This window comes from Chelonoidis abingdonii, chromosome 1, assembly GCF_003597395.2.
Source record: "Chelonoidis abingdonii isolate Lonesome George chromosome 1, CheloAbing_2.0, whole genome shotgun sequence".
Taxonomy (NCBI): domain Eukaryota; kingdom Metazoa; phylum Chordata; order Testudines; family Testudinidae; genus Chelonoidis; species Chelonoidis abingdonii.
Genome location: NC_133769.1, coordinates 163,752,590 through 163,766,198, shown reverse-complemented (window position 1 = coordinate 163,766,198; position 13,609 = coordinate 163,752,590). Strand labels below are relative to the sequence as shown.

At 42.6% G+C, this 13,609-nt stretch overlaps 1 protein-coding gene across 5 annotated transcripts in view; it reads right to left on the bottom strand.

Moving 5' to 3' along the window:
* ATG3 (autophagy related 3) overlaps positions 1–13,606 on the bottom strand; it is a 38,434-nt gene extending 24,828 nt beyond the window's left edge. For 2 of the 5 annotated variants that reach the window (XM_032787227.2, XM_032787229.2), the window contains exons 1-4: positions 13,319–13,606; positions 8,876–8,917; positions 2,918–2,967; positions 1,738–1,808 (exon numbers count right to left, since the gene is read on the bottom strand). In XM_032787227.2, the coding sequence (XP_032643118.1) occupies positions 1,738–1,808; positions 2,918–2,967; positions 8,876–8,917; positions 13,319–13,390 (235 nt within the window). In that variant the 5' untranslated portion in view covers positions 13,391–13,606. Of the gene's footprint in view, positions 1–1,737; positions 1,809–2,917; positions 2,968–8,875; positions 8,918–13,003; positions 13,031–13,318 lie in introns of those variants that run through there. The other 3 variants (XM_032787228.2, XM_032787231.2, XM_032787230.2) reach the window with 3 other exon arrangements.
* Between the last annotated feature and the right edge of the window lie 3 nt (positions 13,607–13,609).

Sequence of the window (13,609 nt, the reverse complement as noted above, 5' to 3'; positions counted from 1 at the left end):
GTAACATGGTTATTTAACAAGATTAGTTTACTGTCAATCATACACATATGTTCAAGTTGTGCTTTCTAAAATAAGGCTTTGTCTACACTAGCATTTTTATTGGCAAACCTTTTGTCAGTCAGGGGTGTGGGAAACCCCCCCCGCCGACCAATGTAAGTTGCACCAACAAAAACGCTGGTGTAAACAGTGCTATGTGAGCAGAGAGAGTCTCCCACCAACACAGCTACTGCCACTCGTTGTGAGTGGTTTAATTATGCTGACAGGAGAGCTCTCTCCTGTTGGCATAGAGCGACTACACAAGAGATCTTAGAGGCACAGTAAAAGTTTGCGTAGTAGTACATCTGATTTAAAGGCAAAACTGACATTTTCGTTAATATAAATAGAAAGATTATATCCGCAACACTCAAACTCAGCCCTGGAGAAGAGAATTGGTATACAAGAGCTACACTTCATAAGCTGACTGTAGACCTTCTACAAAAAACAGGGCATGGGGACAAGGTCAAAATGAAAACTAGAGGACATCTCCCTGGAAACTGGTTAGTAGGGTGCTCTATGGCATCTTTTCTACAAGCATTTAACTTAAGTCAGAGGTTACCAGTATACTGTGGTCCCAGACGACTGAGTGCAAGAAACATGGAATCCTGGATTTTCTTCCTCTGAAGAGTGACCGGGAGAGAAAGGGCACCAGAAGACCCCACAGAAATTGCAAGTACATCACTTAGCCATGCAGTCATTGCTATTGCCTGCATAGCAAGATCACTGCAACTGTAGGCAGCACTAGGAGTGAGGTGGTAATACTTCAATTACTTCCTCTGCAGACCACAGGACATTCCATTGGCCCACTGAGGATTTCAAGTCTCCAAAATGGGCAAGTCAAGTCAAAGCATGAAATGCCACCTCATAAGGCCATAATTCCTTCTCGTAGGCCTTCAATTACATAGTTTTTGCAAGCCAGAACTGAGGGGGCTACATTGCCTATCACAAAAATGCCAAAGTTTGAGACAAAAGAATGTTTCTTTTGTAAAAAGAAAGCTTCCCTCATAGTTTTGGCTCAGATGCAAGTTCTCCTCTTTTATAGCAAGTGGGGCAGTCAGCACTACCATTATACAATGCTTTAATTTTGTGACCATCAGTTGACCTGTTTCACAGCAGAATTCTGCAGTTTCACTAATATGGTGATCTGAGTTACATGGTTTGTATCAGATTAAAAGTATGAGTGTTACCAAGTAAAGCATTTTGGAATACCTTAGTAAACCAGGAAGAACCAGAAGATCCAGTATTGGGGAGGGTGAAGGAAGAAGAATTTTAAGTTAAAATCTCACCCTTGCTAACCATTGTGTGTGGAAGGGCCAGGGGAGAGGAGGTGGAGGATTAGAGGAAGCAAGCAAGGAAGGAAAGATAAGGAGGGTTATTCAGTGTTTCTGGACTTAAAGTTTTCAATTTCACAATGCAAGCTGCAATGCTGACCTCAAGCATATATTTATCATCTTCATGCTTGGTGATGACAGATTCTGTGAGACAAGAGAGCTGAATACTCAAGTTCAGACAATCTGCTGCTTGTGTCACCACAAAATTAAAATGCAGAAGATACAAAGGAAGGTTAGCTTTCGTTATCAATTTTATGTAGAGGGTAAAATTTGGGTGCACAAGCATGTTCCAATAGGCCTACAATTATTTTCCCCTGAAGTAATTCACAAGAGCTGTACTGCATTCAACTCTACTAAGAATCATTCTTACCATTTTTAGTTACCAAAAACTGTTTGTCTGTTGGCAGATAAGCCTTGACCTTTAATTCTTCTCCTGAAGCCCTTTAAAAAAAGCATACCACAAAAAAGTGAAAACTTGTTTTGCAGACAACACTACTTCTATTTTCAGTCTGTGTGGCCAGAAGACAAAAATACCACCTTCCTGCTTCTATTTGAGACTAGTAACCACCACATATGTAGTAGCAGAACTTGAGATATACTGCAAAAACAACCTACCTCTTTGCAATTTGAAACATACCAAGCTGACCAATGAGGTGATCCCAAGTGTGAGCAGGAAGGGGCTGGGAAGAAGTATATTTAAAAGCTTTCAGCAGAATCACCTCAAAATCTATTGAGACTCTTGCCATGCTGAAAAATCTAAATCTACTAATCGTATATTGCCCACATGCATTAGTTTTTGGCTTGAACAAAAATAATCTAGACACTAATGTTATGTTCTAATCACTAACCATTTCATGATTTAGTTTTGTAATGCAAGAAAGACCCTGTTAAAATGTACTAAATACATTTTTTGTACATTCTCATTGCATTCCAGAGAGGTAAAAAAAAGCCTTCTCAGAGTGATTATGGCATGTATATTCAGAGACAGACCAGCATTTTCTAATCTATAACTCAGCTGGATATGGACTCAAGATCAAATTTAAGTAGTGTAAGCTATTGTTTTTCATATGTAGGTTACAACAAGGCAATGACTTCACAAGTGGCCCCTTGTAGCTAGTAAGTTCAGTGACTCTCTGCCACCATGACAGAGAACGTGGTCTCAAGACTTCAGATTCCCCATAACCAATGGAGCCAAGAAAGGCCCAAGGGAGAATGAGCCTGCTATTACCAGTAGAAATTCAAAGTATTCATACCAGAGTGGTCTGTTTTCTATACCACCTCAGAAGAAATCATCCTGACTGCAGCTACAAATGGTAGCTAATACAAAAGCCTCCCCCACAAAAAAGTGACTGTAATTTGGATCATGACAAAGATATCAATGGCATGGGTTCTATGGCCAGAGTTCACGTCTAGATTTAGTTCTCATCTATATTAAATTGAGATATAACCAAACATTTTTGCATCAGATGCAAAAGTAATATGACAAAAATGTGCTGTTCCTCTAGCTTTCTGCAACCCTAGCTCTTTGTGCCTCGTTCTCTTTTACTTACCATTGCCAAGTAGGACAGTGGTGAACTAAATGGTCTCCAGCTGCCACAAACTGTTTGGGCACAAAGAAAAAGGTGAAATGCGTACGTAGTATAAGGAAACTCTTATGAACTTGAGCAGTATTAACATTTCAGTTGTACAGAGATCACATTTTTGCAAGTGTGTTCAATGTAATCTTCATAGCACTTTATGCTTTAGAGATCCAGTGAAAAGAAAAAGCATCTATTTCCTCCAACTGGTATAGACAGACACTGACTGTTTTCTTTCATCTCGAGGAACCATGCAGTAAAGAGAGTCATAACTGCAAAGATGGTCAGAACTTCTAAGAGTTCTCTATACCTTATGGCAAACCCAAAAAGGTTTATCAACATTTACCAGGCTAGTACATTTAAAATATACTAGTTGTCATAAATATAAAGGGAAGGGTAACCACCTTTCTGTATACAGTACTATAAAATCCCTTCTGGCCAGAGGCACAAAATCCTTTTACCTGTAAAGGGGTAAGAAGCTCAGGTAACCTGGCTGACACCTGACCAAAAGGATCAATAAGGGGACAAGATACTTTCAAATATGGGGAGGGGGAAAAGGCTTTGTTTTGTCTGTTCTGTGTGCTTGCCAGAGACAGATCAAGAAGGCAAGAAATCCAACTCAATTAGAATTAGTAAGTAATAATAAGGGAATGTGTTAGCTTACTTTTATTTTGGCTTGTAATTTTCCTTGTCTAGAGGGAGGTCTTGTCGAGAGGCAGGTTTATCCCTGGAGTTGTAACTAAGGTTTTGCCTAGAGAGGAAATCCTCCATGTTCTTGAGTCTTTTGTTATTCTGTAAAGTACTTACCATCCTGATTTTACAGAGGTAATTCTTTTACCTTTTATTTAATTAAAATTCTTCTTTTAAGAATTTGATTGATTTTTCATCATTTTAAGACCCAAGGGTTTGGGTCTGTGTTCACCAGTACCAATTTGTGAGGATATTAATCTCAACTCTCCCCAGGAAAGGGGGTGTCGGGGCTTGGGGGATTATTTTCAAGCCTGCCCAGGAAAAGGGGTGTAGGGGCCATGGGGGGATATTTGGGGAAGGTAGGGCTCCAAGTGGCCCTCCCTAAATGTTTGTTTAAATCACTTGGTGGTGGCAGCATTACTTAATCCAAGGAATAAGGGAATTTTTAACCTAAGCTGGTAAAAATAAGCTTAAAGGGTCTTCATGCAGGTCCCCACGTCTGTTCCCTAAAGTTCAGGGTGGGGAGAAAACCCTGACACTTGTTCACTCCACCATGAAGACAGCAGTGAAAAAAAGCTAGTTTTATTTGCCCATGGGGAAAGTTTACTCTCGCCTATATCAGGATTTGACAAGACTGCTTTATTAAATAAATTCTTGTTACAGTTAGCAATACAGGCAAGTAGAATTTGGATTGACATTTAATTTTTGTGAAAGCTTTTCTTCTTCAACACACCCAAATGGAAGTATTTCCCCATTCTCAAATTTTAACTAGAAGTTCTTAAAAACATTTCCCTGCAGCGTTCAAAGCCAACTACTGTAACATGAAGAAACTGAAAGTGAAACGGACATCACTTATTCATTGTTAAAGTCGAGAGAAATGCAAGTAAGTAAGCAAGCAGATACATGTATTATAGCATGGCAGTGCCCAATTATGAATGGATATCAAAGTGTGCTAGGTGATGTGAAAACATATGAAAATAGGTCCCTGTCCTGAAGAGTTAGATTTTAAAAACTCTTAATAAACTGTAAATAGTAACTGAGGTAAAGAAATTTCTTAATTATGTTTCTAGTATATTTTAAAAAAACAGCAGCATTTAAGAGCTACATAGAGTGAATATTAACGCAGTTTCATGCAGTCATTTGTCTGTCCCTTTACTCTGTTCATAATGGGAAGGAACAGCTGAAGTTTTAAAGCCATAGTGAATTTGTTTTGCTTGTTCTTTAAGTCATTTGCAAAACTAATAACATTGTACACATCTGTTGTTCCAACTGCTTCCCCATTTTAAAAAACTAATTCACAGTAACATGCTACTCAGCTGACAAACTCATTGCAGAATGGTTTCACAGGCTATAGTATAGATTGGCCAACCATTTTCTCTCCATGTGCTCCAAAAACAATGCAAGTCAGCATAACAAAAATATCACAGTGTTTGTGCAGTATGGATAATAGATTTACGCCACGGAAAAGTAATTTCCTCTTTCTAGGAAAGTGTCCGAGACTGATCTCTATCAAAAGAGATGTTTTACCGTAATGGAGAAAAACAGTTTAAATAAAATTAAAAAAACCAAAACAGGGAAGACCTATAAAGTCATTCACTCATACATGAAAACAGTCTGTATAATGTAGAAAACTGCAGCATTCTTTATAATCCTGTACTTGTTTAAAACACTTGAATGGATTGCTTGTAGAAATGGGGAAATAGGTACATCCTAACCATTTTAATCACATCGTCAACATAAGATGAAATTTTGAAGTGTTTTCTTTCCTGGGTTAACCCTGTAAATTACTAAAATGAAATTTAAATCTCATTTGCTTTTCATCCTTCAGTTTTTACAGTGAAACTAAACCAGTCAGTTTCACTTTGATTTCCATGCAGTAGTCCTATGAACAAAGGTTTGTGTTCACAGTACTGCAAGAAAATGTTTAACTTAAACATCCTTAAATATGTTAATACAAATAGTTTTCAGTAAGCATACATTTAAAATTTTATAAAATTAAGTCTGGTGGTATCCTTTTGAGATGTTACTAGCAAGGATTTAACAGAATACTCATGTGACATCCAAAAAAAGTGTTAAAATGAATTCAAATATCTATCAATATACCAGAAACAAGACGACGCAGGATAGGAGTTTAGCCAGGTGATACAGTGGGTAAATTAGCTGGCTAGCCACCTCAAGAGATATTATTATAGCCAGCTTTAGACCATAGGATCAAGTCACAAAACTGCCATAGAATTAATCACAATTTGCAATCAGCATTTCAGAGACCAAAAAGATTGGAACAAAAGACAAAAATGCAAGCATGGAATTGAAATGCATTAGCAAAGTGGTACAAGTTTGTGGGCCAGCAAAACAAGAGTTATCTGGCAGTAGGTACCCCTTCATTGCTTGTGTGTATTACAGTTCACTGACACACTCAAAGAGAACATATGAGCGCTACCATTAAAGAGACAGCCTCCTCTTACACACCTGACAGAATTTCTCTTTAATGATAACTGTAGGACAGGGCAAGAGCTACAGCTCCTGGAACGATTAGACATAGTGGAGGAAGATTTTTCAGAAGCACAAATGGCAGTTGGACCCTTAAAAATCCTAACCTATATTGGTCAAGGAACCCAACCTTGGTGCAATGATTCACTACTTTACTCCTTTGTCCATCTGTTTTACTATGGTCTGTTTCCATAGAGAGGAGACACCCTGTTAAAGCAGGTCTTTCACTGGTTCTTTTTGACTTACCTGCACTCTCCCTTTTTACCCCCCTGCAGAAAATAAACTCAGCTATGGAAACCTACCAAACGGTCAAACAAAGAACCAACCGAAAATCAGTTCCTCCATGGAGCTAAAGATTGAGGTTAACACAATACATTTGAAGATACTTTATGTGGGACTCTTAAGACACAATGTTGCCTAATAAAGAGACACTTTCACAGATTAAGATACACAGAACAGCTTTGAGTCTTCTAAAATAAATTAACAACATGGATCATGTTTATGAAAATAGTTGGACCCCTGGTTCTGACTTTGATACAATATACTTGTGGCAGAAAGGCTACCCAGTCAGGGAACCCACGAAGGCAGAGTTGGAATGAAAAGCCATAACTCTTTGAAAGCAAACTGCCAAGATACATGGAGAGCACATGAGCTCTCAACCTCTTGGGAATCACTACCCTTGAGCCTAGAGGACAGGCAGTCTCCTCACACATCCTGCAAGAAGAACATATGCCATAATATATGATACCAATGGTTCATTAAATCTAAGATCCTGCCTCTGGCATGGATTTATATCTGATGCTGCAAACGGCAAAGACTCCCTCCACAGTGCATATAGCCAGCTAACCCAAAAGGAAAACCCCTTCTAATTAGATATCCCTGTGCAGCTTTTCGCCACAGATGATGGGGCTAAGTGTCAGTGGTTCAGAGTTATCTAGAATTTTTTTTTGGTGGTCACCATGAATTTAGAAGAAAATAAACAAAACTACCTCAAAAGATTGTTTAGCACTAAAAATTGGTTAATTCTATAGTACTCCAGTAGGCTAGCAAAAATGATCTCCTCTGGCACATAGTGTAGCTCAGTAGAAATGTTTCAGATGCCAATATTGGAATAATATTTCTGCCTCATGTATCTTCCTGTGTTATTTGTCTGTCTCACCACCACCATCTTCATTTTTGTCTGATTCTGTCTCCTTCCTTCTCTGCATTTGTCTTTACTTTACCTCTCCCCTGCACCCTCCCTGCTTCCATTTTGCTCTTTTGTAGTCTCTGACTAGACAGTTTCAGAGACAACAGCTTTCAAACGCTACCCTTTTCCATCCTCGTGTAAAGAGGAAAACTAAAAAACACCATTGCATTCGATACAGAGAAGAAACTGGACAGGAATTTGTAATCCTTGTTTCCTTTTACAATAGACTCCTTTGTAAGCTGCTACCACTTAGTGGAAACATGGCCAAGCTCGGGGCAGCCTATAGAGGAGTAGAGAAAAATGCTTGTGCATGGCAGGTGGCCAACAATATGTTGTGACCCCACCACACACTCAGCAGCAGGGGAACAAAACAGATGGTGGAAAGCTGGGGCTGCTTTCAGCAAGCCTTGGCGGTCCCTGGATTACCTAAGGGAGGGGGAGTTTTCAGTCCAATGAACTCTTTCCTGCTTCAACTTCAATGCAGAATGGAGCTGCTGACCCAGGACAACCAAACCATCTAAACCAGGGGTGGGCAAACCTTTTGGGCCGAGGGCCACATCCGGGTGGGGAAATTATATGCAGGGCCAGGGCAGGGGTTGGGGTGCAGGAGGGGGTGTGGGGTATACAAGGGGGCTCAAGGCAAGGGAGTGCAGTGCAGGGTGCATGTGGGGGCTCAGGGTAGGGAGTTGGGGTGCAGGCAGGGGGCTTAGGGCAGGGAGTTGTGGGGCAGGGTACAGGAGGGGTTTGGGCTCTGGCCCGGCATCACTTAACTCAAGTGGCTCCGGGGTTACAGTGGCACGCATCGGGACCAAGGCATGCTCCCTGTCTGCCTGCCCTGTCCCTGTCCCCACGCTGCTCCTGGAAGAGGAGAGGCAGTAGGTACCCCTGGGGGAGGGGAGGCAGAGGGCTCTGCATGTGCTGCCCTTGCCATGCCTCCAGGTACCTCCCCAGAAGCTTCCATTGGCCACAGATCCCCATTCCCGGCCAACAGGAGCTGCGAGGGGGGGGGGGGCGGTCCCTGGAGGCAATGCACAGAGCCCTCTGCCCCACCCCTCCAGGGGCTGCACGGACATGGTGCCAGCAGCGCTGCAGGCAGGATCCAAAGCCCTGAGGATGCCCACCCCTGATCTAAACAATGTTCAGAGAAGGGTGGGTTCTCCCTCAGCCTATATTAGGATGCCTAGGGCTTGTGTCCCAAACTCCATTCCAAGAGGAGTTCTGTTGCTGAAAGACTGCAATAGCAGAACTACTTTGCACATACACCTCTACCCTGATATAACTGTACTCGGGAGCCGAAAAAAATCTTACCGCATTATAGGTGAAACCATGTTATATCGAACTTGCTTTGATCTGCTGGAGCGCGCAGCCCCGCCCCCCTGGGGGCTGCATTATCATGTTATACCGGGTCACGTTATATCGTAATCACATCCTCAAATTTTCACTAAGTTAGCAGTTGCAAGAGTCAATTTAAGATTGATTATTATGTTATGGCAACTTTTACCACAAGTTATTACTATTTTAATAGCTTCCTTAAGTACATTTTTTAAGTTCTGAACACTCACCTCTTCAGGAGTGATGACTCCAGTTTCTTTAAACTTTGACTCCTAGAATAAAGACAATTCAGAAACATTTACATCTCTGTTGACATTTGAATCCTATTCTCCAAAGCTGAAGAAACTCTGCTAGGCTCTGATCCTGCAACTGTCTCTCTCTAGGTCAGCGATTCTCAAACTGTGGGTTGTGACCCCATTTTAATGGGGTTGCCAGAGCTGGCTTAGACTTGCTGGGGTCCAGAGCTGAAGTGTGAGGACTTCAGCCCTGAGTGACGGGCCTCACATTACAGGCCCCTTGCCTGGGGCTGAAGCCTTTGGGCTTTGGTCCCCCACATCACCTCATGGCAGTGGGGCTCAGGCTTTCGTTCCTTCACCCAGTGTGGTGGGGCTCAGGTGTCAGTCCCCGCTACTGGGCTCATGTAGTAATTTTTGTTGTCAGAAGGGGGTCATGGTGCAATGAAGTTTGAGAACCCCTGCTCTAGGTAGCTGTGTACACCAGCTTGAAGGAAGCTGTGGGATTAGTACCCTAGTTTGTAGCCAGCCTGCAGCCATTGTCTATAGCACAGAACATTAGCAACAAAGCAGTTCTTTGCAGAATCCAAGAGGTTATCAGAACTGCCATATAACCACAGCATATTTTTCTGCAACTATCAATAGTTCAGTTGGCTAACAGGAGAGCTCCTGTGATCAGTGCTATACTTGCTTAAGAGGCAGAAAGCCAATTAGAACCAGGTACTCTCAGCCATGATTTCTGTAACTGCACCAAGTACTAAACTAAAAAAATACTAACATAATGCATCAGTTTGAGATTACAAAAAGCAGAGAAGTTCAGTAACGAAGAACGATTATTCCCACTGTCAATGTGCCTTGGACCCATTTTGTAGAGATATTTTATTATTTGCTTTTTTTGGTATATATATCCATTCCTTTATTGTGCGCCACATGCAAATAGTTTTGAGTTTCTTGAATTTTCTCATACTGTTTTCATTAACTTGTTCTCAGTTTGGATAAGGTACATTGTTATCTACAAGATTTCAGTTTACTTTTGCATTCAGACAGACATCTAGAATGTTTAAGTGTAAGAAACGGGTGTAATTCATGCTCACGTAAACCCAGAATGCACAGAAAATTTTAGACTCCAGAAGAAATAACATCAGCATTGAAAGACCAGAAGTTTCCCCCCAGAATTTTAAAACTACTGAAGAATGAGAGAACCTGTAGTTATCCATATTTGGAATGTATCACCCACCTCTGTAATATCTGAGGTGGATTTCCTTCCTACTGCCCTGAACGGCCCTCAGATTTCATTATCAAGTCTCAGGCCTCTTTTCAACCAGTACTCTGACTCTGGGCTACAATTCCATCTTGTTCAATCCTCAAATATCGTTCAGTCTTCAATTAAGCATACGTTCTGCTGCTTCCACTGCCAGAGTTAATTGCCATAGATGCACCGCATGGGGCACAGACAAAGTCTTAGAATGTCCAAATTATCACCTTCTAACAAGGAAGCTGGAAAAAGCAAAGTCTTGTCCATATCAGCAATCTAGTCTCTCTCCTCCCCCCCTCCAAAGATGAAGGAAAAAATATAAATTAAGTGCATGATTCAGATGAAACAGGCAAAACTCTTGTGGTACCATGTGAAACAATAGAATATCAACACTGAATGCCAATAAAAATTCTCCTTTTAAGAGTTTGGGATAATAGATAAATCTGAAGACTTTATGGCAGTGCATTGTGTTACCGTATCCAAGTCTCAGAATGCAATGACCATAGAACTCGTTCCCAAGGTGCATCATACAAGTCTGGGATCCTGAGAGTGGGTGGAACCAAAAACAGACCAGCCTGGATCCCCTGTCAACCTAGTGAAGTGTAAAAAGCTTAGCTTCTTTAGAAGACAAGGCTATACTATGCTGCATTCCTAATGGGTATTTTTAAAATTCCATCCATCTGTAGTAGAAAGAGAGCCTGAAGCAGGGGCCTGGTACAAGGCCTGAATCAAAGTCAGCAAAAGTTATGCTTTGAGCAAAAGTGAGGCCCTCTCAAAAGGAGATGCTTGCCTGCAAGTTCACTGTTCGGTACATGAACTCGACGCCAGTACTGCTAGCATTGCTAAAATACACTGATTATGTAAATGCATTCCAGCAGGCTAGGACAAGAACACCCCAATCTAGCAGATAAGATGGTTTGACAGAAGTGATGACTAGTGATGTTTTGTCTCAAATATCAGGAGAAATGTACAGGGGAGGTACTAAATGTCATGAAACATGTAAGGTGATATGCAAGTTGTTTACTCCAGATGGCTTGTTTCAGTCTATAAATCCTGGAATGCTTCACTTTAATCCTTTGTCCAGCTGCTGGTTCACTGTCTTGGGCAAAGATTTATTAAGTTTACCTGTAGCACATATAGGGAACTAATACTGTGCTTTGTTGGCAATAAACTTGGCCTAGCACCTTCACCAGAGTCTGTAGTCTTCTTGGGTAGTTCACTCTTGTCAGAGCCTGTGCCGCACATAGCAAGAACATACACACCATTCACTCAGTTTTCAGTTGTTGTTTTTGCAGCATTCTAGTCTCTCACAACAAGCTGTTCAAAGTGCAAGGATGGTGAATAGCATGTGTCTTAGAATCATAGAATATTAGGGTTGGAAGGGACCTCAGGAGGTCATCTAGTCCAACCCCTTGCTCAAAGCAGGATCAATTCCCAACTAAATCATACCAGCCAGGGCTTACCTTAAAAAGCTCTAAGGAAGGAGATTCCACCACCTCCCTAGGTAACCCATTCCAGTGCTTCACAACCCTCCTAGTGAAACAGTTTTTCCTAATATCCAACCTAAACCTACCCCACTGCAACTTGAGACCATTACTCCTTGTTCTGTCATCTGGTACCACTGCAAATAGTCTAGATACTTTAATACAATGTGTTACAGTGGTTAGAAGGGGAAATTTGGAGTTAGAACTTCTGGGCTCTATTTCTAGCACAACAAGTGACCAACTCAGTAAACTTAGACAAGTCACTTCACCGCCCTGTGCCTCAGTTTCTGTCTCTATATTCCCAATCACAGTAACGGGCAATGTTACAAAAACGTAGCTAAAACATGGACATAATATTTACTTCACAGGGGCAAGAAAATTCAGTTCATGAATGAAGAATGCTATAAAGTGGTCTACAAACAAGGATCTCTTATGTGAAGTACAAAATATGTAAGGAAGTTACATTATAGAAGCCTGAACTGATCAAGAGGATTGCGTTTTTGATTTTTCCATTAAAAGGGTCCCAGTAGAAACAACTCTTCTGAAAGCATACACTAAAGGTCTGAAAGCAAAACTGTCTTCATTACCTGGACTGAGGAAAATCCAGAGACTAAACTGATAGCAAGAGAAAAAAATGGGGATTTCTTAAAAAATCATCAGTTTTAATACAAGGAATTATTAGTAACAAAGGCAAAAATACTTTGCAGTAGAACAATTACATGTAACAAAGATTAAAGTGACAGTAGTACCTGCATGTGTTACAGCTACATGAAGTACAGAACTAAATAGAAGTATTTGCACGTGTTACAAGGGTTTGGAGAGTATTAGGCTAGGTCTAACACAGCAACTAGACACTCATGGCAGGCACAGGCCAACTGCATTGGTTTAGCTACTGTGTAACACAGCCTTATTTAAAGGCCTTGCCTACACACAAAAACTTTACTGCTTGAACTACACTGATATAATAAGAATGGTACAATCCTCCCACCACTCCCCGGAGTGTGGGCTCATCAGTTATACTCAGGTGCTTATACCAGCACAGTTTTTTTCTATAAAGGAAGGCCAACAAGCTATAGTGGTTAAGGCACCTAGGGTGAGCAGACAGCAAGTGTGAAAAATTAGAACAAATTTTTGGGAAGTGAGATGAGGAAGGTACAGTTGTGTATAAAGACAAAGCCCTAGTATCAGGACGATCCTGAAGATATTAGGACATCTGGTCACCCTAAAGGCACCTTTCCACCCAGAAACTGCACCTAAACTAGTACAACCCCTAGTACAGGGGTCACGCCCCTAACCAACACAGCAACACCGGCACCAGAACTGTCATCGCCCAGGCCTACGAGTCGGTACCCGAGGGCAAGTCACCGTTAAAGGCTCCCGGCCCACCTGTAGCCGAGCTCTGGGGACAAGCCGGGGCTCTCCCAGCGTCCGGGGCTGCGCCCGCCGCCCTCTCCCGGTGTGGAGAACCGCAGGCTCCCTCCCCGCGCTGTGACAGCCCCGCACGCCCCGAGGCGCCGCTGGCGACACGGGCAGAGGCAGCCAAGGGGCCGTTTCGCGGCTCCCGCTGGGACACCAGCCTGCACCACACACGAGCGGGCTGCGCTGCCGCGGGAACCGCCGCGGGGGTCCGACGGGAAGAGGCACCTCCGGGCCCACCCCCTCCGCCCCGGGTCAGGCTGCGGCTGCCCCACCGGGCGGTACCTTGAGCACGGGAGTGAGGTACTCGGCCACCTCCAGCGCCTTCCCCTTCACCGTGTTGATGACGTTCTGCATCCTGCCGGCGCGCGCTGGGGTCCCTAACGCCCACAGCCCCGCTCGCGCCTCAAGCCTTCGGCAGCGCCCACCGCCAGCCGGAGTCACATGACCGATCCCCCCACACGTGATACAGAAGCCCAGACAAGGAAAAAGCGCCGCTCACAGCTTTATGCTTGCGCGGCAGATTGCCGGCTCGAGCCCAGAACGCGCATGCGCACGTGAAGACCCCTTTCCCTG